Source organism: Gopherus evgoodei, chromosome 2 (assembly GCF_007399415.2).
Source record: "Gopherus evgoodei ecotype Sinaloan lineage chromosome 2, rGopEvg1_v1.p, whole genome shotgun sequence".
Lineage (NCBI taxonomy): Eukaryota > Metazoa > Chordata > Testudines > Testudinidae > Gopherus > Gopherus evgoodei.
Genome location: NC_044323.1, coordinates 234,376,915 through 234,402,904, shown reverse-complemented (window position 1 = coordinate 234,402,904; position 25,990 = coordinate 234,376,915). Strand labels below are relative to the sequence as shown.

Below are 25,990 nucleotides of genomic sequence, written 5' to 3'. Positions count from 1 at the left end.
TCAATCGGGAGGATGAGGCCCTGTTCTAGCAGTGAGGTGTGAAAACCAAGAGAGGAGAAAACTCTTTGTCTAAGGCGGACAATTGTCCATTCCAATAAAGCAGCCTTAGACAAAGAGTTTCTCCTCTCTTGGTTTCAAACCTCAACTGCTAGAACAGGGCCTCATCCTCCCTGATTGAACTGCCCTCATTACTCTAGCTTGCTTGCTAGCATATATATACCTGCCCCTGGAAATTTCCACTACATGCATCTGAGGAAGTGGGTATTCACCCACGAAAGCTCATGCTCCAAAACGTCTGTTTAGTCTATAAGTGCCACAGGATTTTTGCTGCTTTTGAAAATGTAGAAGAACATCCAAAATATTTAATAAATTTCAATTGTATTGTTTAACTGTGCGTTTAAAACTGCAATTAATTGTGATTAATTTTTTGAGTTAACTGCGATTAATCGACATTCCTACTAAGAGATATACGTATTTGATTCTGTAATGGCTAGACAGGAGTTACATGTCTTTGAAAATTAACAATTCTGAATTCACGTCTGTCTTCCCTTTTTCCACCCATTAATCATGCCTCTTTCTCCAGTCATCAGCATGTACACCTGTGTTCCCTGTAATCTGTGCACTTGAGCGGCAGCACAGGAGAGCATTAAGTGCTACCCAACTGACTGGGAGAGTGAGCACAGTTGGCAGCGTGTGGTCAGGTGCTCCTCTCCCCAAGTTGCTCTGTTATACAGCTGCTCCCGGGACCCTCCTGCTGCCTGTGCAGAGTTGGGGCAGGGGAGGAGGGTGCTGATGTCAAGGTGTCCCCCTCTCCAGCCCCTGTACCCCATCTCCACAGAGCAGGCAGAGGGGATATAGCCTGGTTTAGGACTCGGAGCTGCTGCGGGGGGGGAAGAGTGAGTGACTTGAATGCCTCTTAAAGAGAGTACACTGTTTCTGAGATTTCCCCAACAGCCAGTTGTCCGCTGTCTGTCTCTGTCTCCCCTCCCCCCATGTGCTCCAGCTCTGCAAAGTGAGGAAGGGGAGACAACAGGGCTCAGGACAGAGCAGGAGAGCTTTCAGTGAGTGTCTTAAAGAGACAGCGCAGGGCATCTTTCAGAAACTTTCCCGGCAGCCAGCACACCACTCTGCGTGTGTCTGTCTGTCTGTCTCTGTGTCCACACAGTCTCTCTCACACACAGTGTCACACACAGTCTCTATGTTGTGTCTGTCTGTCTGTCTGACACACACTAACAGTATGAGGAAGTTCTCCCATGTTTTATGTTAGAGAAGATGTAAGGTCTCTTTCTTCTTCTGTCTTGAGCTTGTGGCTAAATTTGTTTGAGGACTTAAGTTTTCCCTAGCCTCCATAGTATTTCTGTATATATGAGATTTGATCTGTGGCTGTTTGCCTCATATCTCATTCCATAACAGCCCAACTCACAGGCAGTAATGTCTTCATTCTTCATCAGAGGATCACTTTCAGCACAAAGTACTCACATATGGCTCGTCTCCTAAATGCCTGACTATGATGACAGTTTATTTCAGAATACAAAGTACTCACATTCTCTTATCTCAAAGATTGGCTGATGAAAATTTTAGATATCACAGAGCATGTAATCTGCCCTGCAAAACTTACACCCTATTTAAATCCTTAGACCAAAGGATAAACTAAGATAAACTTACCTTTTTTCCAATCAGAAGATAATTTATTGATTAAACTATAGCAAAGGTGAAGTTGACTCCAGAAAGACTTCAAGCACTGTTCAGTCAACCAACAACCTTAAGACCCAGTTCAGAGGTTCTTTATGGCTACTGGAGTACAAAATCCTAGTAATGCCATTTGATAGGTTGAGAATGAGGCATCACTTGTAGTAAGACTTTCTGCTTTTCACAGTTTAGACATTATGGTGTGTTTCTCAAGGTGACATACAGAGTGTAGGGGTCTGCTATTGGGGCTCACCCCTCTTCGGGTGGCTGGGGGCCAGGCTCCCTTACTACCTGGGGCAACAACAACAGTTCAGGACTCGACCCTCAGACGGGGCTGAGCCAACAGTTCAGTCTAGTAAGCCCAGGCCTTCAGTCTGGGTGGGGGAAACAAACATAGTGCAGGGCTCAGACCCTCAGGCAGGGGGCTGTAGCAAGCGGTTCAGTTTATCCAGCCCAGGCCCTGGACCAGGGCAGGGCAACAAACACTGGTGCAGGGCTCAGACCTTCAGGCAGGGGCTGAGCAAGCAGTTCAGCTTATACAAGGTAAGAGGCCAAGGCTTCTGGGCCCAGCGTTGGGGTAAGGGGAAGAACGCCACCCGTGAGTGGGGTGTGCAGGGGAGACGCAGGCCCGCCCACTCCTCTGTGTCCCAGCCCGGGCCCTAACAGCGGCAGGCAACCTGCGGCTGTGTCATTGGGAATCCTGGCCGCAACACACTGACATTGGTTCTGGTTTCGGCTGCAGCCAGGACTAGGGTCTGGTTGCCCCCTGGGCTACTTCCAGACTCCCCTCGGGGCTTACCTGGATCCTGAGGTCATCCTCGCAGGGTTCCAGGTGCATGGGTTCGTCCCAGCCGGGGCTGGAGGGCAGCTCCAGGAGCTCCCTCTGGATAACAGAGCATGGGGGCGCTGGCCAGCTCCTCTGGGTAGTGAGCAAGGGGAAGTTTCGGCGCCGCTCTGGGCGGCTACCCTGGGTTGCAGGAGTCTCCCAGTTCTGAGCTCCCAGAGGGACGTCCACTCTCTCCAGCGCTGCGCGCATCACTGAGCTCGAAGGGGACCACCTTTATACTTCCGGGTTGGCGCTTGACTCTGGGGGGGGGGGCGGCTCAGAGCTCTGTAGCTCCGCCCAGTCCAGCCTCCGCTGGGCTCTTCGTCCTCTGGGGCTGCTGGGAGCCAGGCCGCCTCATTACACAGAGCTTAATGTGTCAAGTATCAGAGGGGTAGCCATGTTAGTCTGGATCTGTAAAAAGTGACAGAGTTCTGTGGCACCTCATAGACTAACAGATGTATTGGAGCATAAGATTTTGTGAGTGATACCCACTTCGTCAGACGCAGTGGGTATTCACCCACGAAAGCTTATGTCCAATACATCTGTTAGTCTATAAGGTGCCAGAGGACTCTGTCGCTTTTTACAGAGCTTAATGTGATGGACCCTCAGAGGGGGGTCTACTTCAAATTGCTAGTCATTTCTGTAGTCTTTGATATCTCCAAGAAAGGGTAGATGATATATTGGACTGGCTGACAGTTCAAAGCATTGAACACCTGCAGAGACCAGATTACACAAATGTGTTGGATTTTGTCAATTCCTTCCACACATTGAAGGGAAGGTATTGCTGTTGTACTGCAAATTGCCTGAGTGTGACTCTTGTCCATCCTTCTGTATTGATGCTTCTTGAAATTATGTTTGCCATCTTTTTCACATGTGTGGCATTACACCCACCCAGGCAAGGGAAACATGGTTATGGACACAGTCACTCTTTGGAAGACAGGGTACTTGGTATGCTGCAATGTGGGGAAAAAAAACTCTGCAATCTTGCTTCAGAGGGTGACAGATTCCTTCTGGCTGAACAGAGATCTACGCTATTGCATGTGTGTTCTCTGACATGAACTTCTAGAGTGATCAAGAAAATCAAAGTATAAAGGTTCAAATTTTACTGATAGTTGTTACATGGAATTCATAAACAATGCAGTGCCTAGAACATCTCATAACTAGAGCTCCAGAATTTTTTTGACTGATGCAGTGTGCAGACACGTCCTGAGCAGTAGCGTAGCTGGGCACAAGTGGTGACTTGTCAATTTCTTGGCTTCTTTTAATTTTTACTCACCTGGAGAGAACAGGAGGAGCGATCCAAACAAAGGCACCACCTGCTAATGCGTTTTTTACTCACCCTGCGGTGCTCCAGGTCTCAGCAGCACTTCTGCGGTGGGAACTTTCAGTGCCGCTGAAGACACCCAGAGTGAGTGAAGGGCCCGCCGCTGAAGACCCGGAGTGCTGCGGGTGAGTAAAAGTGCTGCAGCGGTGGGTGCCTTTTTTGATCACTCCTCCTGTTCCCTCCACCTGGCTATGCTATTGTCCCAACAGGAGGACTGTATATACTGACAATATACTTCAAGAATTTCAGTTAGAAGAGGAGACATTTTTTCCATCTCGTATTTTCCAAGTTTATATAAAGTGTACCCATTTCTTCAAAATTATTTAACCATTATATAATGCATAGCTGTGATGAGGTGGATTAGGCCCAAAGGCCCCCTGCTGGCGGCAGGAGAGTTCTGCCCACCCATCCCATAAGTCTTTGACAGGATTTCCAGAAAGCCTATGACAGGTCCCTCCCCAAAGACTTTTATGTAAATTAAGTTGTCATAGGATAAGAGAGAAGATCCTTTCATGGACTGGGAACTGGTTAAAAGACAGGGAACAAGGGGGTAGGAATAAATGGTAAATTTTCAGAACGGAGAGGGTTAACTAGTGGTATTCCCCAAGGGTCAGTCCTAGGATCAGTCCTATTCATTTATTCATAAATGATCTGGAGAAAGGGGTAAACAGTGGAGGTGGCAAGTTTGCAGATGATACTAAACTGCTCAAGATAGTTAAGACCAAAGCAGACTGTGAAGAACTGCAAAAATATCTCACAAAACTAGTGATTGGGCAACAAATGGCAAATGAAATTTAATGTGGATAAATGTAAAGTAATGCACATTGGAAAAAATAACTCCAACTATACATACAATATGATGGAGCTAATTTAGCTACAAGAAGTCAGGAAAGAGATCATGGAGTCATCATGGATAGTTCTCTGAAGACGTCCATGCAGCAGCAGTCATAAAGCAAACAGGATGTTAGGAATCATTCAAAAAGGGATAGAGAAAAGACAGAGACTATCTTATTGCCATTATATAAATCCATGGTACGCCCACAACTTGAATACTGCATACAGATGTGATCTCATATCAAAAAAGATATACTGGCATTAGAAAAGGTTCAGAAAAGGACAACTACAATGATTAGGGGTTTGGAATGGGTCCCATATGAGGAGAGATTAGAGGTCAGGACTTTTCAGCTTGGAAAAGAGGAGACTAAGGGGAGATATGATAGAGGTATATAAAATCATGAGTGATGTGGAGAAAATGAATAAGGAAAAGTTTTTACTTGTTCCCATAATATAAGAACTAGGGCAGGCAGTTAAAACAAATAAAAGGAAATTCTTCTTCACACAGCTACGTCAACCTGTGGAACTCCTTACCTGAGGAGATTGTGAAGGCTAGGACTATAACAGGATTTAAAAGAGAACTAGATAAATTCATGGAGGTTAAGTCCATTAATGGCTATTAGTCAGGATGGGTAAGGAATGGTGTCCCTAACCTCTGTTTGTCAGAGGGTGGAGTTGGATGGCAAGAGAGAGAGCGAGAGAGAGATCCCAGGAAAGGAGCAGTGGAGAGGTCCTCCAAGCAGCCTAGAGTAGTTGTGAGGAGAGCAACCAATCAGAGGGGCTGCTGGAATGGCCATTTGAGCCAGGAGGACCCTATAAAAGGAGCCACAGAACAGAGCAGTAGTTGGTTGATGCTTAGAGGTGGAGAAGGAAAGGCTGTGTGCCTGGATAGAAGAGCAGTGGGACTATGGACAGCTAAGTCTGCTGGCAGAGACCGTGGGAATGAGAGGCTCCTGGCTGGTTTCTAGAACTGAGCCGAAGACAGTCTTCTTGCAGGGACTGGGGGAGCAAGAGGTGTTGCTGGCTGGCTGATATGATTAAGCCAAAGAGACAGTTTGCTAGCAGGATCGGGGGAGCAATGGAGGAGTTTCTGACTGGTTGTGGGGACGGAGTAGGGACGGAGGTTGGGGAGGACTATAGGATGATAATGTCTCCAGGGAAGAAGTCCTAGGGATACAACCCCATACCAAAACTGACAGGTTTAAAGACTGCAGACACACCCAACAGAGGGGAAGCTCACAAGAGGTGGGATCCAACCTTGTTACAATTGCATTAATTACAATTTGCATGGTAGTACTGATATAAATCACTTGAGTACAAATGCCTTGTGGTCAATGCAAATTACATTTTTTTGCATCCTTGTTTCTTTCCTTCTTTTTTTCTTTCAAATACTATAAGTGAAGCATCTTAATTACAGCTGTTAGAATACATAAATCTTTGTTCTGTAGTTCTTATTAAATGTTACTGGAGGATACAAAAAGCAAGGAATACAAGAGGCCATTCTCTAATTTAAATGGTAACTAAGTGAAAATTTGAGGTTTATGTTTCTAGTAAGCCTAATTTATCTTAAAATCAAGTCTGCAGTATTTCTGTAGCAAATTAATTTGGTTGCCCCTTTTTCTAACTTAATCTGTTAATGGAAAAAATGTGGGAAGAAAAACTCTTTAGTTACAATTACTTTACAAATATAGAGTGATGCAGCATACACTTAAATTTCCTCCACAAAAATAGGCATTGGAGGATAAATTTAAAAATAGCCCTATCTTAAATATTTGAGCTTCCTGGAATAGATTTTGAAATTAATCTGATTTCTTTCCCAGCATCTAACATTACAGAATCATAACAACTTCAAATAGATTGGTTGTGCCCTGTATGTATTATCTTAATTCAGTTGCCTGGAAATATGGGACTACTCTGATATAACTCGTCTCTAATCTGTAAGGATAATTTCTGAAAGTTTCTCAAGTTATGAGAAGCATGGAAAGAGTTACTGTTTACAAATGTTGGAAAAACAACAGTTCTCTCTTCCCAGGATTGTGGATGAGGAAATTACATATGCTTGGATTTTACTGTATTCAGTATCTGTGAAAGGTAGATTACACTTTTTTGTGTGTGTATTTTCATTTTGTTGGGCTTGTACCCCATTTGGCATTCACAGTCAGGTGAATTTCTGGACAGTAAAACAGATCTGTCTTTTGGAGCAATCACTCTCGTGTCATCAAAAGACCATTTTTTACTCGAGGTTCTTTGTTGTGATTAAAAAGTTCCACAGGTGCTGGTCTGACTCTGGACTTGTGCTTCCTCATTCATGCACAGAACTTATTTCAGGATAGAGTCTTGCCTTCATCGATGGATTAGAAGAGAGAAAGTGCTTTTATGGTGAGTCTGCCTATATAGGGGAATCTTGGAAAGGACTCAAAAGATTGACAATCCACCTAAAGAGGATTTCTGTAAGATTACAAGGCATTTAATCAAGATACTGAAGGCATAATTGTACACTTTGCCAAGGATTAATTTATTTTGTGGGTCAAGAGTCACAAGACTCCTCTTATGTTTTGCCAGATGTCTACTTGGAGGACCACACACTTCTTTCATGAATAATTACAAAACTGATGTGCTCTTTTTTTCATAAAAAGCTGCTTTTGGATATAATTGAACAGTTCTTGTTTCATGCTCAAAATCTCTTGCAACCTTCCATTTCCACTACTTGGTTTAATATTTTGTATCCACTTATACACATTCTTCTCCCGCTGGAATGGAGGGTGGGTTTTTTTTTAGTGCTTGCTACTTTTTTAGTAGCTCATTTGTCTGAGGCTTGGAACTGTTACTTAGAATATAATTGAACACAAGGAGACATTATTTTTGCATGTTTCACCAAAGCAGCATGTATTCGATCTGAGTATACCAATGGCTTATCTTGCCAATCAGTTTTCAGTTAAGGGGACACTCAACTTGAAATTAGTTGACCTGCCCCCGACCCTTCCTGGACTCTGTTTTTAAATTCCAAACCAGGTTTGTTTTTCTCTCCAGTTGCTGTGTGACCCACAAAATGACCCACAAAAATAGGATGTCACATGCATAGGAGAGGTGTCAGGAGTTCAGATCTTTCTACTGTGTATGCGTGTTAAGGAGGAAGCATGAGGAAAACGATGGCCCTACTGCTCTTGGCTCCGGCTTTCTGTGGAGGGAGACAAGAATAAAGGATCTTAGCTTGGCTATTTTCTACTCCCTGCCCCTGTGAACTGAAATGGGAAACCCCCGATGAATCTGTTTTGATTCCACTTCTTTTTTCCAACTCTGTCTAAGAAAGTTAATTGGGTGTCTCTTCTAGCCTTTTATTATCTCTCTACCTCTCCTATGAGGATAGTGTGCCCCTGAGTGAAGACTCAGACCTGTGTGTGGGAGATGACTTCTCTCTAGGGCAGGGGTAGGCAACCTATGGCACGTGTGCCAAAGGCGGCACACGAGCTGATTTTCAGTGGCACTCACACTGCCTGGGTCCTGGCCACCGGTCCAGAGGGCTCTGCATTTTAATTTAATTTTAAATGAAGCTTCTTAAACATTTTAAAAACCTTATTTACTTTACATACAACAATAGTTTATATATTATAGACTTTTATAGAAAGAGATCTTCTAAAAAGATTAAAATGCATTACTGGCATATGAAACCTTAAATTACAGTGAATAAATGAAGACTCGGCACACCACTTCTGAAAGGTTGCGAAGCTTTGCTCTAGGGCAAGCTGTTCTTGATCATTCTTGGATCTTTAGGATGGGTGGGGCTTCTGTATTCTTTCCTTGGTTCACCTGATTTTTTCTAACCCCTAAATCTCCCTTAGGTTGTAAAGATGGCTGCGTGGGTTGTTTCTTCCAGCCTCTGCTAAAAGCTTTTGGGGCACCATTTCAAAGTCCAGTGATTGAATGAGGCTCCTTCAATCTCCTTTTCAGGTTTCTTGTCCTGAGTAGGTGTCTGGGGAGTGAATAAGAATTTCCAGGCTCCCAGTGCTCTTTAGTCCGTTGCAGGGGTCGAGAAAAGAGGTGATTGTCCAGCATGGAACTACAAAGAGCAGGAGTAGCTCTGCTTGGGTTACCAAATAACATCACCTTACACAGTGTAAAGAGCATGCATATGAGCACCTTCTGTAATCCTGCTTAAGGGTTATGTCGTTCTTGCTAATGCATAACGCAGGAAATGAAACAGTAAAACAGTGAAACTAACTGAACAAAATGTTGTCAAATGTATATTGTAAAATTTGAAAAAGAGAACTTTGATTTTAAGTTAACCATATTTGCTACTTGTAAGAAGTATGCAAAAATCTTCAGAGGAAAAAATATAATTTCAAGTTGGTGTCCCTTTAAAAAAATATACAATTAGGTGGTAAGGAGAAATGTTTCTTTTGTTGAAACCTCATGTTATATTTTTCATTTCAGTCAGGATGCACTAGAGGTGATTTCAGTTTGATACTTGCAGGTTTCCTCCATCATTTGTTTTTCATTTGCAAAAGCTAAATGAACCAGGCAACACACCTTCTCTTTCTTCAATCTCAACTTAAGCCTCTCCTGTGGTACTCACAAGAAGCTAATTTGGCAGAGTTAAAGTAAAACAAAACCAAATACCAGTGTTACATCCCAATGGCTTCCTAACATGTCCTGTGTTTATGCTGCAAAATGGTCAAATATTTTCTGTACATGATTATTTTGTGAAGTATAAAACATATCGTTGGAACAAAAGTGTTAGAGGTACCTTTAGGTGTAGACAATTCATCTAGTGATTTATCTAAAAGCCTCTACTGCAGTTTGGCCAGGAACTGAATTGGAACATTAGTATAAACAAAGTTTCAGCTAAACGACTTCTGACATAGTCAGTCTTAAACTCTTCTAGATTTTGTACCTGTTGCTTTAAGTCTTACTAAGTTTGGAGAATCTTTCTGGTACTGGCATAAAGACAGGAAGCTGAAATAACACATCAGTCATTCTGTCTTCTCTGCAGGAAGAATAAATAGTGTATGAGGAAGAAATAACCTAGATTGACTTTCCTATTGCAGGGTGAGGGGCTGCCATTTTTCTTAAGATTTTTTTTTTTAAAAATCTTCTCTCTTTTTACTTGTAAATTAAACACAAAAATGGAACACCACACCATTTTAAATCACTTTTCAGAGGACACCACATTTCAGCAGGTTAAATGAAAAAACTTCCTGTAAGAGCACATTCAATTAAATACAGCTCTCTTGTAGGTTAGTTCCTGGACCCTCCCAAAGACCCAAAACTTAGTGTCTAATGTAAAAATGGCCCCACCTTGAGCCTTGGAGAGCTGAGATACTTGACTCATAGCTGTTTTCGTTAGTTTCAGCAAGGCATAACAGGCACCCTGTGTCACCACTGATAGTCAATAGCTTGGATCTTGCTTTCCTCTGAAGCAACCCTGCCCTGTTGTGCACAGTGTGGCCTACAGCCTCTGTATCTCATAGCATTTCTAGGCAGGTAGAAAATAAAGGAGTGCCACCTTGGTGCCAGGCAAATATCTGACTTTCTGCTGGGCTAGGGAGGACCACAGAGTTTGTAGGTGAGGGTCAGCAAAATATGGGCCAGGCAGATCCCTTGTGCCCCACCAACAAGTGCCTCTTAATCATATCAGCAAAAAGAACGAGGAGTCCTTGTGGCATCTTAGAGACTAACATTTATTTGGGCATAAGTTTTTGTGGTCTAGAACCCACTTCAGCAGATGCATGAAATGAAAAATACAGGAGCAGGTATAAATACATGAAAGGATGGAGGTTGCTTTACCAAGTGTGAGGTCAGTCTAATGAGAACTCAATTAACAGCAGGATACCAAGAGAGGAAAATAACTTTGAAGTGGTAAGAGAGTGGCCCATTACAGACAGTTGACAAGAAGGTGTGAGTAACAGTAGGGAGAAATTAGTATTGAGGAAGTTAAGTTTAGGTTTTGTAATGACCCAATCACTTAGTCTCTAAGGTGCCAAAAGGACTCCTTGTTGTTTTTGCTGGTACAGACTAACAGGGCTACCACTCTGAAAACTTAAATCATACCAGCTTGCTTGATCAAAACAAGGGAAATTTACTGCCAAAAACACTTTTTAGCAGAGTTAATTCCAGAATGTCAAGTGCCACTAATGTCAAGTGGCACTATATTTAAACCTCTCAGAAGGATGAAATACAGTTGAGCTAAAACTAATGTAACCCTGTGAAAACTGGGAAATGCATTCTGACATATCAGCCCTGCATTGCAACCTTAACTTTGCTCTCATTCAGCAACATTCCAACTTGCCTCTGACAGATGACACAGTACTCTTCCCTTTCAGATTATACGAAGCACTGCAGGCACAGAGGATATGAACAACAGTCCTGCAGGATGAATCTCTATCTGTTATACATTGCCCAAGCATGATCCAGTTTGTAAAACTAACTTGAGTAGCTTAAACATGGCTTCTCTGAAGTGGCAATGGGTGCTGGACTTGAACAGAGTGCGGTCACGACTGATGTCATTTGGGGCAGATCAGTATGATAGTCTAGGTGGCTCCAGAAAAGTTGTAAGATCCAGGAAATTTTAGTGTTCCCCTCAGAAAAAGGATCTGTCAATATCTTGTAAAGCCTTGACCAAATGACTCCAAATCTGTACAGTAACTCCTCACTTAGTCATCCTGGTTAACATTGTTTCACCGTTATGTTCCCTAATTGATCAGCAACATGCTCATTTAAAGTTGTGCAGTGCTCCCTTATAACATCCTGCCTACTTTGTCCACTCAGCAGCCTGTTGCAGCTAGCTGGTGGGGGCTTGGAACCAGAGTGGACTGGCAACCCCCCTATCAGCTCTCTGTGCTGCAGCTGCCCAGCAGGCTAGCAATTGCAGCTATCTCTTCCCCCCCCCCCCCCACTGCCATGTGCTGCTGCTGCTCCTGCCCTGTGCCTGGGAGCTGCTCCCCGAGCCTCCTGCTTACTGGGGGGTGGGAGGGGGAAGAGGAGGAAGAGAGAGGACTAATATCAGGGTGTCCCCCTCCCCCCTGCTTCTACACCCCACTTACCCCTTCTTCTCCATATAGAGCAGGGTGGGGACAGGGACTGATAGAGAGACAGAGAGTGCCTGGGGCAGCAGCAGCTCTCTCAACTTCCTGATCCACTTAAAAGACAATGCACTGAGAGTGGGTTAGTTTACTTAAAGGGGCAGTGTGCATTTTTCTCTCTCTCCCACACATAAGGTGTGTGTCTGCCTTGATCTGCTATGCTATCTCCCCTCCCCTCCATTCCTGGTGCCTTATGGAGTGAGAGGCTACGTTAACAACAGTGTGTTAACCCTTGAAGGCTCAGCCAAGTGCTAGTTGATCATTTAACACAGGGGTTTTCAAACTGGGGGTCAGGACCCCTCAGGGAGTCAGAGGTTATTACATGGGGGGTCACGATGCCTCCACCCCAAACCCTGCTTTGCCTCTAGCATTTATAATGGTGTTAAACTAAAAATACTTTTTTATGTATTTATATGGGGGGGGGGGAGTCACACTCAGAGGCTTGCTATGTGAAAGGGGTCATCAGTACAAAAGTTTGAGAACCACTGACTTAGCAGTAAGGCATTCCCTGGGAAATAACCCACCCTCTTCCTTCACCACCTCAACTAAGCTTCACAATCATCATAGCTGTGAACAGTATTAAATTGTTTGTTTAAAATGTATACTATGTGTATAGATATATATAGTTTTTTGTTTGGTGGAAAAAAATGTCCCTGGAACCTAACTCTGCCCCCCCTCCCCCCGTTATATTAATTCTTATGGGGAAATTGGATTCGCTTAACATCGTTTTGCTTAAAGTCGCATTTTTAGGAACAAACTACAACGTCAAGTGAGGAATTACTGTACCATTGAACTTGCCTTCAGGTCCTGACAAAGCACAGAAGTTTTTTAAGACAATCTGAGTAAACGTGGATTTTAGAGACCTTGAAAAATTAGCTATTAAACAGGAAACTCATTCCAAACTTAACAATAGTGTCAAGTATCAGAGGGTAGCCGTGTTAGTCTGGATCTGTAAAAGCAGCAAAGAATCCTGTGGCACCTTATAGACTAACAGACTATAAGTCTGTTAGTCTATAAGGTGCCACAGGATTCTTTGCTGCTTTAACAATAGTGGTGCTACATTCCCACTATAATTACGATTTCAGGTTTTAGCAAGTTCCTAGGCTTTCTGCTGGGCCTTTCTCGCTGGTGATTTCAGATGTAACATATTCCAGGATTTTAGTGGTAAAGGCTCTTGAGAATGCAGAGCATGCTTGATTTACTTAGGACTCTCAGCTGACTGCCCTATTGGCTGAGGCCCTGGCCACACTTGGGCTCAAGTGGAGTGCTGAACTGTAACTGTTAAAACTTTGGCCTGTTATGTGGATAGGACCAAACTATTTAAACAGATTTAGAAAAAGCGAAGGGTTCTAAAGGCTTATTGGTCTAAAGGGTAGGGAGTTGAGGAAAGAAGTCCAGTTGGTTTGGTGAGGTAGGTGTAATGAAGAAAGATCTGATCTGTTTAGACAGAAGTATGTGTAATTTAAGGCACTACCTCACAGTCCATACTGCTAGGGTCTGTAACTCCTCTATGTGGATGCTGCAGGTGTGGACTAAAAAGTTCCTAGTTTGTATTAAAGTAGTCCTCTTCAACAGGACTATGTTAAGGTGAAGTAGGAACCTTTTGGTTTGTACCCAGAACATCCGCAAAGGGAAGTTAAAAAGCAGCATTTTAGTGTGCACTGCTATTTACACCCCCGTAATTTGAACTGTGGGGAAGTGTAGGCAGGCCCTTAGACTGGGGAGCAGGGAAGAGCTGTGACAGCTTGAAACTCTGGGGGGGGGAGAGGGAATTACCTTAAAAAACAAATGGCCTCTGGAGTTCATTTTATGTATGTTTTCATCATTTCAAAGGAACATGATTAATGTTAAGGCTCGTTGTTACTCAGTTGGTGGATATCCCACACTAGACATTTTTTAACTTTTGGAGTTTGTTTCTTTTCAAACTTTCACTGATTATAGTCATTTTTAAAAAGACATGAGGGCTGGAGAGGATATTGTGTATAGACAGTCTGCTCTAAAGGAGAGACTTTCCAGATGTGATGGTAACAAAGCAGATTAAATTTGAGGCTTAAAATGTTTAGCCGTTGGTTCCTTTAATTAGTCAAGTATATTATTTGTACTGTGAGCTGAAATTTAAATAAAATACTGATATTAGGGCTTTAGACTTCTATAGCCAAAAAAGAAATTTAAAAGTGAAATACTCATCTGAAATAATACATTAAGGTCATTTTTGTATTAATACAGCATCTAATTTGATTTTTTTAATGGTTATTTAGTAACATAGGAGTTAATTGACATGAGGACCCTTTTCAGTTTGTTTCTAAATTATACTGGCATATGATTCAGTCTTTGAAGTGTGAGGAATTTTTGTATGCCAAAAATAATATATTATATCCAGCATGGTTAGGACTGAAGATTTGTTGGGCCAGAAGTTTTTCCAGAAATCTTAAGTTTTCTTGATGTCATGGTTGTCATGTCCAGGTTCTAGATGTTGCACTTCTGCCACAACATTCTTTTTCCTAATTTTTTTTTTACTTTTAGGGATAGTGACAGAAGGAAGTGCACCATTTCCCCCTTTTTTAGTAGTATTCTGTGAAGAGAATAAAGGTGCTTGATGCCAAACATACAAACGTGTGGGGAATCTTGAACCCTACTGCAGTAGATAACTTGTGCATCCATCTGTGGTCACTGGTAACCATTACTTGCTCTTGCAGCCACTGAAACAGCAATGATATTTCTCTTACCATAGGCTACTGTGCTTCACCTGCACCAAGCGCTGAAAGAATGTCAGCCTCAGATGTTGCTTTGGCCAGGATAAGGATAAGTTTAGGTTAATACTTGGAGACAGAATCTTTTGCTCCTGTCCTAAGGCAAGCCATACTTTTGTTACTGTTTACTATTTGTGCTTCCCATAACACTTTTATCATTTATCTGTTCTGTGAAGAGTCTTAGCACAATTCAAGAATGTAAAAATAATGAAGCTTTTAATTTCTTAATATTTCTTAAATGGAAGCAGCAGTAACTCATAGTAATGAAAATGTAATTGTGGTTGCATATAATAGACTGTCTTGGGGTTAAATAAAGTGAAAGTCCTAATCTTGTGCCTATGAAGAGTTGTTATCATAAGGACTTGGTTTCAATTGGCGTTTATCTGTTTATGAACAATTCTATCCAAGTGAAAGAGAAACTATGGTGGTTGCATATAGAGTAATTTAAAAATATTGTAACTTACTCTATAAAGGTTGATTAGAAAGTTGTCCTCTGTGTAAGTTTTTGTGTGGACTCTTTTTGAATAGGAAGTTTTTAAAAACAAGTAACTGCTTTATATATCTGGAAATTAAAGGAAACATCAAGGTTTAGTCAATACTATAGGTAGGGCTCGTAGCATGGCCCATGAAGGTTGCCCAACACTTCCCATTATAAGACATTCTTTTCAGTGGCTTATACCTTTGTCAAACTATAACTGTGTCGGCAGAAATTTCCATGCAGGGTTTCTGCCTCAGGCTGAATTTTTGGGAAGATTTCAGCCAATGTTTCAGCCATTTCTGAGTACAAGGCTAGAGAAAAACACCTCAGCAAAACCAATGTTAAATTCTTGAGTCCTTATTTTAGTGCCCCCATGCTTTAGAGCAGGGGTCTCAAACACGCGGCCCGCGCCACCCCGCCCCCCCCGGCCTATCTCCAGGCAAGGGGTGGCCAAACTACAGCTGCAGGATTGCCCTTCCCTGAGCCCCGTGCCGCTCCCTGTGGCTGGCATCATGTTCCTGCGGCGGGGGAAGGGAAGAAGCAGAGGGCTCCGTCTGAGTGTTGGCCTGGCTTCTAGGCACTGCCCCCCGCATCTCCCATAGGTTGGGAATGGAGAACCGAGGCCAATGGGAGCTTTGGGGGAGGTACCTGGAGGCGCAGCAAGCAGCACACGGAGCCCTGTGTCCCTCCCTCGGGCTGGCAACCTGAAGCCCTCCTGCACCCAGCCCCCTGCTCCCCACACTCCAACCCCATCCCTGAGCCCCCTGCTGCATCCCCCACTCATTCTGCATCCCAATCCCCTGTCCTGAGCCCCCTGCTGCATCTCGCACCCGTTCTGCACCCCAATCCCCTGCTGCACCCCAGTCCCTTGCCTGCACTTCAGCCCTCTGCCCTGAGCCCCCTGCTGCATTCCACACCCCTCCTGCACCTCAGCCCTCTGCCCTGAGCCCCCACAGCCCAACCCCATGCCTTGAGCCCCCTGACTGCACCCCAACCCCCTGCAGCACTTCAACTCCCTGCCCTGAGCCCCCTGCCTGAACCTCAACCCCCTGCTGCACCCCAACCCCTTGCCCTGAGCCCCTTTCCACATCTCACACCCCTTCTGTACCCCAACCCCCTGCCCTGAGCCCCCTGCTGCACCCTACACCCCAACCCCCTACCCTGAGCCCTCTGCCTGCACCCTAATCCTCTGCTGCACCTCAACTCCCTGCCCTGAGCCCCTGCCACACCCCTCATGCACCCTCTGGGGGAAGGGATGGGGTGGAGTTGAGATGGGAACTTCAGGGAAGGGGTTGGAAGGGGGGGGGGCCTCATGAAAGGGGTGGAGTGGGGGCAGGGCCGGGGGCAACGAGGTGTGTGTGTGTCAGTGATGCGACCCTCAGGCCAATGAACTAGCCCTCATGTGGCCCTCATGTTCATTTGAGTTTGAGACCCCTGCTTTAGAGCAGGGATGGCCAACCTGAGCCTGACAAGAAGCTAGAATTTACCAATGTACATTACCAAAGAGCCATAGTAATATGTCAGCAGCTCCCCCAGAGTCACAGGTTGGCCACCTCTGCGTTAGAGGCTCTGAAATTTGGTGGAGAAGTGGCCTTGGGCCAGGAATGTGCCTTGTACCATCCCCCTGAAAATCTATCCAAATTTAGCCAAGTTATAAGCCTTTGGAAAAATCAAAGTTTGCACATGCTGAGTCAACAAGTTGATAAAGTCTCTGAAGAGCCTTCCCTTGCTGAGTGTGCTCAACTGTCTCTCAGTTCCTAGTGCAGATCAGACTGTGTATACAGCATCCCCTGAACATGCTCCATCCCTTCGTTGCTCCTTCTTGGGACTGAACTATTAATGACTGAATTATGAATCATCCGTCACGGAAGAAATTGATTCCGTGACTTTCCGTGACTTCTGTAGTGGCTGGTGCTGGCTCAGGGGCTGTCTGAGCAGAGGAAAGGAGCAATGAGACAGGCCTTACAAGCACCTAGGATATTACAACTTCACTGTTTTTTATCTTGGTGTTTTTGTGTAAAGTCAAGCACTCAAAAGTTGGAAAATGCCAGGATTAAGTTGGCTGTGTGCAACCTTAATTTGACACCCATGTGTATATGCATTATGATACAAGTTTTGATTAAATCAGCACATACTACTTTTTCCACTACTTCATTCATTGCAAAGGAAGGACATGCTTTGGGGATGAGTTGGGGTTGTGTAATGAAGCAGGCTGATATCTATAGGACCCTTATTTTATTCTGTTACAGAAGTTGGAAGGTGTGTAGTGAATGAGGCAGGGATTGTAGGCAGAGAGGGGACTGTCTGGTGGTTAAGGTAGACAAATGCTGCCACGGAGAACTGAATTCTGTTCTTGCCTGTGTCATGGAGTCCCCGGGTGATACGCTGGAACTGCTCCCCACAAAGCCAGCCTGGACTATGGGGAACCTTCTCTCCCTTGGAGCAGACTGTTTTCAGGGCAAGAAGCTTACACGGCTTCACCTTCCTGGGTCTGACCTTGGAGCATTCAGCATATGCCCTTCCATGCGCTTCCCATAGTGAGTTCACCCAGGCAGGGTCCTGGGGAAGCCAGAGGGTCCTGCACGCACCCCCACTTTGCAGTCAGATGTGACTTTTAGCCAGCCAGTAAAACAGAGGTTTATTAGATAAGAACACGGTCTAAAACAGAGCTTGTAGGTACAGAAAACGAGACCCCTCAGCTGGGTTCATTTTTGGGCCCAGTGAGCCAGACAACCCCGTCTGCTCTCACTTCCTGTCCCCAGCCAGCTCCAAACTGAACTCTCTCCCCCAGCCCCTCCTTTCAGGCCTTTGTCTCTTTCCTGGGCCAGGAGGTCACTTGATCTCTTTGTTCACCTTTAGTCATCACCTTGTTGCCAGGACACAGTGTCGGCCATTTATGTACGCTGGAGACTTAAGAAATGCATAGGGGAGACTGATGCACTCACCCAGTATTCAGAGGAAACATTAAGAACAATCCCACTTTCACAGCCTGTGCCACAGATTTTCTTTGTGATAAAAGCAAGTCACTTAAACTGAACTTTTCACAGGTGGGCACTAATTGTGTGTGTGTCGTTTTCTGGATGCCGAACTTGAGACACTGGGTTCTTCTTCGAGTGCTTGCTCATATCAATTCCAATTAGGTGTGCGCGCTGCGTGCACGTTCATCGGAAGATTTTTATCGTAGCAACACTCAGTGGGTTGGCTGGGTCGCCCCCTAGAGTGGCGCCACCATGGCGCCGAATATATAGCCCTGCCGACCCAACAGCCTTTCAGTTCCTTCTTACCGCCCATGTCGGTCGTTGGAACAGTAGAGCGCAGCTTAGCTGATCTCTACCTCCCTAGCTACTCATTCTTTTATTAATTCTCGTGTATATAGTTATAGTTAGTTTCATTCATTCTTTGTTATAGTTAGTGTATATAGTTGAGAGGGGTTCGGGCTTCAAACCGTGCTCGACCTGCCACAGGCCGATGCCAACGCGAGATCCCCACGACTCTTGCCTTAAGTGCCTCGGGGAATCCCACCTCTCCGATAAGTGCCGGAATTGTAAGGCCTTTTAGCCCAGGATGAAGAAGGAGTGGGACTTTTGTCTGAAACAGCTCCTGATGGAGGCAGCTCTTACTTCTTCTTCAAGTGATTGCTCATATCCATTCCAGTTAGGTGTACGCGCCGCGCGTGCACATTCGTTGGAAAACTTTTACCCTAGCAACTCAGTGGGCCGGCAGGTCGCCCCCTAGAGTGGCGCCATCATGGCGCTTGATATATACCCCTGCCGGCCCACCCGCTCCTCAGTTCCTTCTTACCGCCCGTGTCGGTTGTTGGAACAGTGGAGCGCGGCTTAGCTGACCTCCACTTCCCTAGCTACTCGTAGTTCTCGTATATAGTTATGCAGTTATAATACTTTTATATATATATTTGTATAGTTATACGTTTTTCTTTGCTAACATAGTTAGTTTAGTAATTGTTAGCGGGGTTCAGGAAGTAGCCCCTTCCATGAACCTGGTGCCGGAGCCCATGCACGGCTCACCGGGTTTTAAAATGGGCTCGGCCTGCCAGAAGCCGATGCCGAAGGGAGATCCACACGACTCCTGTTTGAAGTGCTTCAGGGAATCACACTTGACAGCTAAGTGCCCCATTTGCAAGGCTTTTAAGCCGAGAACAAAAAGGAGCGGGACTTTCACTTACCCCTCCACCTTGGGCGCCGAGCGATGATCAAGCGGCTGGCAGAAGCGCCTCCTCGGCACCGGACCCCGCCGGTACTGCCACGGCTTTTCGGCACCGGCCGTCGCCGGCACCGAAGTCGACTCGGCACCGCTCCCTTCCTCCGAGGTCGAGAGAGCCTACGATTCCTGCTGGTGCCTGACGGCTCCCCGGCACACGCCGTGGTTGAGCCCCCTGCTCCTGCTGCTTCCGTGCCACCTGCATCGCAGCCAGAGAGCTTGTCTAAGTCGGATCACCCGGCACCAGCAGAGGCACCGACGACATCGGCACCGTCGATTCCAGTCCCCCAGGGCCATTGAATCCGGTGCCTGACAGCTCCCCGGCACGCGCCGTGGTAGAGCTTACTGCTCCTGCTGCTTCCGTGCCAAATGCACTGCAGCCAGAGAGCTCATCTAAGTTGGATCGCCCGGAACCGACACCTGCTGAGGCACCGACGACGTCGGCACCGTCGATCCCGGTCCCACAAGGTCCATAGAATCCGGTGCCTGACGGCTCCCCGGCACACGCCGTGGTTGAGCTACTGCTCCTGCTGCTTCCGTGCCAACGGCACCGCAGCCAGAGGGCTCGTCTAAGTCGGATTGCCCGGCACCGACACCTGCTGCGGCACCGACGACGTCGGCACCGTCGATCCCGGTCCCACAAGGGCCGTAGAATCCGGTGCCGGACGGCTCCCCGGCACGCGCCGTGGTTGAGCTTATTGCTCCTGCTGCTTCCGTGCCGATGGCACCGCAGCCAGACAGCTCATCTAACTCGGATCACCCGGCACCGACACCTACCGAAGCTCTGACGACCTCGGTACCGTCGATCCCGGTCCCACGAGGGCCGTCGAATCCGGTGCCTGACAGCTCCCCAGTATGCACTGTGGTTGAGCCTGCTGTTCCCTCCACGCCGGAGACATTACCAGCGGCGAGGGATCTCATTGCCATGACAGAGTCGATGCTGCCTGATCCCGGCACCGCCGGTGCGGGTAATACAGTCTCTTCATGTGACCGTCCTCTGTCAGCACAGCAGAGCAGCACCGTTCATGATCACGGTCCCGCAGACACTCCAGGTCCTGTCGGCACGCCCGACACCACTTCCAGTCCCGGTGCTGTTTTCCTCATCGGTACTGGTCGCACTCGCTGCACCGGTCGGTATCCCGTTCGCCGACCCGCTATTGGCACCATTCAGACTCCCGGCACCGCGACAGGTACCTTGACTCCTGTAGCCTCTCCCCGAGCCTCGAGATCTCGGTCGACCTCCCGGCACCGTTCTGGTTGTGGGTCTGGATCTCGTTCCAGGTACCGGTACGCCTCCCGGTGCCAGTCCCCGGTGCCGAGTTGGGCAAGGTCCGATAGAGTCAGAGACTCTGCCTGTGCCTTCTTTTAGTACCTCCATGGTCATCCGGACACGCATCCGTGTCATCCCACATGCGCAGATCTTATGCTCAGGACCATGATTCTGATACGATGGCCAGCGGGCGCCAGACCCGAAACCGAAAGAGGCTTGGTGAATGAACCTGCTTGGCCGCCAGGTGTACTCTGCAGAGGCCCTGCAGCTCTGGGTAGCAAAGCAACAAGCCTTGCTTAGCTGCGATAATTGTAACACCTGGGTGAAGGTAGTTTAGTTTATGGAGTTTCTCCCTCAAAACTCCCGCCAAGAGTTCGCTGCCGTCTTGGAGGACGGGGAAAAAAAAAAAGGGGTACCCAGAGCGTCCCTCCAGGCCTCGTTGGACGCAGCAGACTGCAGCCAGGTCTCTGGCCTTTGGTGTCGCCATGAGGTGCATCTCATGGCTTCAGGTTTCAAACCTCCGGCCAGAGCTGCAGTATGCCATTCAGGATTTACCCTTTGTTGGTACAGGCCTCTTCGCGGCAAAGACAGCCCCAGGCTGCGAAGCCTGATGGACAATAGGGTCCTAATGCGCTCTCTCAGCATGCATATGCCAGCGACCAAACGCAGGCCTTTTCTGTCCCCAGCCGCCATACTCTGTGCCTAGCCAGAGACAGGACTTTGGCAAACGGCGAGGCCAAGGTGGTCGCAGACGAACGTCAGGACCCCTAAAGAGCCAAGGTCAAGGTCCCTCGCAATTACCACTGGGACCAAAGACGAACCTTCCAAGGTGCGCCTGAGGGCAGTGTACCAGTCACAGGCTGGGATCCCAATCCCGCTTTCTCCTGGCGTGGCCCCAGTTAATTTCAGATCGCTGGGTCCTGCGCATGGTGGAGCATAGGTACCACCTCTAATTTGTTCCAGCCCTGTCCCCCTTCAGCGGACGAAAGGGGCAAGGGGTTTTACTCCCGTTATGCCCTTGTCCCCCACTCGAACGCAGGTCTCAGACCTTCCTAGTCCTGCACGGACTCAACCGGTTTAGGATAAGGTTGAAGTTCCGCACGGTATCCCTGGGAACCATTATTCCATCCTTGCCTCCTGGGGGCTACTATGCCGCCCTGGATATGAAGGACGCGTACTTTCGCAACGCCATCTTCCCTCCGCACAGGAGATACCTCCGCTTTCTAGCCAACTGTCAGTACTTCTGGTTTACGGCCATAGTCGCCGCCTACCTTCGCTGATGTCGGATATGCGTTTTTCCGTATCTGGACGATTCGCTTATCCGAGGAGACTCTGAGACACAAACCACTCAGCGCGTGGGCATCGTCACGGTCTTATTCACGGGCCAAGGCCTGATGATTACTATAGAGCAATCCACTCTGGTTGCCACGCAGAGGTTGGACTTCCTAGGGGCTATCCTGGTCTCCTACCTGGCCGGAGCCTGCTTATCACAACTGCGGTTTTAGGCGATGGCAACAATCATCTGAGGTCTGCAGGCTTTCCCAACGACCTCGGCTCGTACTTGTCTCAGTCTCCTGGGTCCATGTTTGCCTGCAAGTTTGTAACCAAACACGCCAAGCTCCGCCTCCGTCCTCTCCAAGTCCGGCTCACCTCGGCGTACCACCCGGACAGGGAGCCGATGGTCATGGTAGTCACCGTTCCCTCGAGCACCTTAGGCTCCCTGGAGTGGTGGCTAACTCCCTCCCTGGTGTGGGCAGGGATGCGGTTTCATCCGCCCCAGCCCTCACTGCCCCTGACGACGGACGCGTCATCTCTCTGCTCGAGTGCTCATGGTCACCTCCGAGCTTAAGGCCTTTGGTCTTCTCGGGAGCTGGCATTCCACATCAATGCCCCAAAAATGAGAGTAGTCTGCCTGGCGTGCCAGGGGTTCCAGTGGCAGCTGCGAGGCCGTTGTTTCTTGGTGTTTACAGCCAACACAACGGCAATGTGCTTCATGAATATCCAGGGAGGGACATGGTCCTCCTCCCTTTTGTCAGGAGGCCATCCATTTCCGGGACTTTTGCATGGCCCACTCGATGGAGCTGGTGATGTCCTTTCTCCCAGGCGTTCGGAACGTCTTGGCGCTTTGACTCAGCAGGTCTTTCCTGTCTTACGAGTGATCACTCTGCCTCATGTGAGGCGTTCTGCTTTCCAGAAGTGGAGATGTTTCCTCACATAGACCTGTTCGCTCACCGCAAGAGCAGAAAATGCCAGATGTTCTGCTCCTTCCAAGGTCTCTCCTCGGGATCGATCTTGGACGCATTCCTGGTGCCGGGGAAAGGCCAACTCCATTATGCCTTCCCACTGTTCCCACTGGTTCATTAGGTCCTGCTCAAACTCCGCAGGGGCAGAGCGCGCATCATCATGATCACTCCAGAGTGGTCCAGGCAGCACTGATATACCACGTTGCTCGACCTGCCAATAACAGACCCAATTACCCTGCTACCCCACCCAGACCTCATCACTCAGGGCAACGACAGGCTTCGTCACTCGGACCTGCAGCCTCTTCGCCTCACGGTGTGGCTGCTGCGTAACTGAGCCGGGGTGACAGGAAGCCTTCCACCTGGTCAACGTACCGAGCCAGGTGGAAGCGTTTCTTCTACAGCTGCAATACGCTCGATCTTGCTCCTGCTGAGGTCTCGATCCCCTCTATTTGGCCTGCCTCTGGCCTTCAGTGGCAGAACCTGGCGGTATCATCGCTGAGGATACACTCAGCAGCCATCTCTACCTTCCAGCCAGGCTAAGGTGGACGTTCCGTGTTCTCACGCTCTATGGGTTCGAGGTCCCTCAAAGGCTTGGAGCGCTTGCACCCTCGGGTGCGCCGCCCAGCCCCAACCTGGGACCTCAAGCTAGTTTTAACCAGACTTATGTCTCCCCCAGTCGAGCCGTTCACGACTGGCCCTTTGCTATACCTGTCTTGGACGACATCTTTCCTCGTAGCTGTTACTTCGGCCAGACGGGTCTCCGAGCTCAGAGCTCTTACGGTGGTTCCGCCGTACACTAGGTTTCACAAAGACAAGGTGCAGTTATGACCGCACCTGGCTTTCCTCCATAAGGTGGTTTCAGCCTTTCATGTTACCCACAGCTCAACGCAATGGGCACAACCATTGCACTCCTTGAACATCTGTGGAGTGCTCGCATTTATATTGCGCTGACAGAACCATTTCATAAGGTGCCCCAGCTCTGTCACGGTAGCGGGCCAAAGGGAGGGCTTGCTTGTTTTCCTCTCAGAGGATCTCATCTTGGGTGATGGCGGACGGTTATGATTTGGCTCATATTTCCCCAAGCCACATCACCGTGCATTCTACCAGGGCTCAGGCTTCATCTGCCGCCTTGCTGGCTCGTGTTCCTTTCCACGAGATCTGTTGCGCAGCTCCATTGGTCCTCGGTCCATACCTTTGCTTCGCAGTATGCCCTGGTTCAACGGTCAAGAGATGCTGTAGCCTCTGGCTCAGCAGTTTTCATTCTGCCACATTTCACTCCGACCCCACCGCCTACGTAAGGCTTGGGATTCACCTAACTGGAATGGATATGAGCAATCACTCGAAGAAGAAAAGACTGTTACTCACCTTTGTAACTGTTGTTCTTCGAGATGTGTTGCTCGTATCCATTCCACACCCGTCCTCCTTCCCCACTGTCGGAGTAGCCGGCAAGAAGGAACTGAGGAGCGGGTGAGCTGGCAGGGGTATATATCAAGCGCCATGATGGCGCCACTCTAGGGGGCGACCTGCCGGCCCACTGAGTTGCTAGGGTAAAAGTTTTCCGACGAATGTGCACGCGCGGCGCACACACCTAACTGGAATGGATATGAGCAACACATCTCAAAGAACAACAGTTACAAAGGTGAGTAACCGTCTTTTCTCCACCCTCGGCACCAAGCGCGGGACAGTCCGCATCAGACAGAAGTGTCTCTTCGGCACCGGATTGAGCCGGTACCGCTAAGGCCCCTCGGCACTGACTGTCACCAGCACTGTCATCTACTCGGCACTGTTCCCTGTCTCTGCGGGTTAAGAAGCATAAGACTCCTGCGGCTTCCGTGCCACCTGCACTGCAATTGGAGCACCTGCCTAAGCCGGACCGCCCGGCACCGACACCTGCCGTGGCACCGGCGGCTTCAGCACCGTAGATTCCGGTCCCGCAAGGGCCATCGAGTCCGGTGCCTGAAAGCTTCCCGGCGCACGCCGTGGTTGAGCTCACAATTCCCTCCATGCCGGAGACCTTTTCTACGGCGAGGGAGCTGATCGCATTGATGGAGTCCGCTCTGCCTCAACCCCCGGCACTGCTGGTGAGGGTCATTCAATCAATAGGCAAGCCTGCCCTGCTGAAGCCACCCTCTGTCGGCACCGTCGAGAGGCACCAATCACGATCATGGTTCCACTGGCACTCTCGGTCCCGTCGCCGATCCCGGTCCTGACACCGCTTGCAGTCCCAGCACCGCTCTCCATCTCGGTACCAGTCACACTCGTGGCACTGCTCAGCGTCCTGTTCGCCAGCCCAATACTCTCAGCACCGATCCAGCTCCCGATACTGTTCCCGGCACCGCGCCTCTCGCAGCCGCTCCAGACGTCGAGCCTCCATATCCCGGTCGACCTCCCAGCACCGCTCGGGTCGCAGGTCCTGGTCTCGTTCCCGGTACCGATATGGCAACTGGTACCGCTCTCCGGTGCCACACAGGGAGAGGTTGTTTAGAGATGGAGACCCTTCCCAGGGTTTTTCAGCACCTCCTTGGCCATCTCATCACACATCTGTGTCATCTTACGCCGACAGTGCTTCCTATGCACAGGACTGTGACTCAGATGTGCCCAGCCGTGTCTTCCAGGAGACCCAGGCCCAGGAACAGGGACCCCATCAGTGGTCATTCTGGACATCTTGGGCATACTATCAAGCCCAAAGTGCGTCTCCAGTGCCATCCCGCTCCGCACCATCGGAACACCGGGTGCTGGAGGCAACGGTCAGCTGCCCCCCTACCGCGGGTACAGAGGAGGCTGTCATTCAGCCAGCAGTGTCTCAAGTTTCACCTGAGCCTGATGTTACTCAAGAACAGGAACCCACGCAGGACCCTCTTGTCCCTGGCATTTCCTCTTCCTCCTTTCCAGATGAAGCAGTGGCGAGGACATCCTCCTCGGGCCCTCCTCCAATTAACCTGAGGGCACATCAGGACCTCCTGAGACGCGTAGCCCTGAATATGAATCTTCAGGTGGAGGAGGTCCCGGAGGTAGAGGACCCTATGGTGGATATTTTGTCAGCTGACACCTCCACAAGAGTGGCCTTGCCATTCATTCACACAAACCAGGCAAATGCCAATGCCATCTGGCAGTCTCCAGCCTCTTTTCCTGTCTCAGTTATCCCTTTTCTCCATTAATACCAACTGCAACGGGGTCTTACCCAGTCCAGGATCAGACCCTATTTCTGCCTTAGTTTTGCCTTCTCAGGCTTTCCAATAATTGCACTCAGGCTCTCATGTGAGTTAAATAACTTTTCTC

At 48.1% G+C, this 25,990-nt stretch overlaps 1 protein-coding gene across 7 annotated transcripts in view; it reads left to right on the top strand.

Annotated features, from left to right (window-relative positions):
• PDE7A (phosphodiesterase 7A) overlaps positions 1–25,990 on the top strand; it is a 163,624-nt gene that overhangs the window by 46,820 nt on the left and 90,814 nt on the right. Inside the window, exon 1 of one of the 7 annotated variants that reach the window (XM_030553197.1) lies at positions 7,033–7,052. The exons of the other annotated variants lie outside the window; for them this stretch is intronic. Coding sequence (XP_030409057.1) covers positions 7,050–7,052 — 3 coding nt within the window. The 5' untranslated portion in view covers positions 7,033–7,049. Of the gene's footprint in view, positions 1–7,032; positions 7,053–25,990 lie in introns of those variants that run through there. 7 annotated transcript variants of the gene reach the window in all.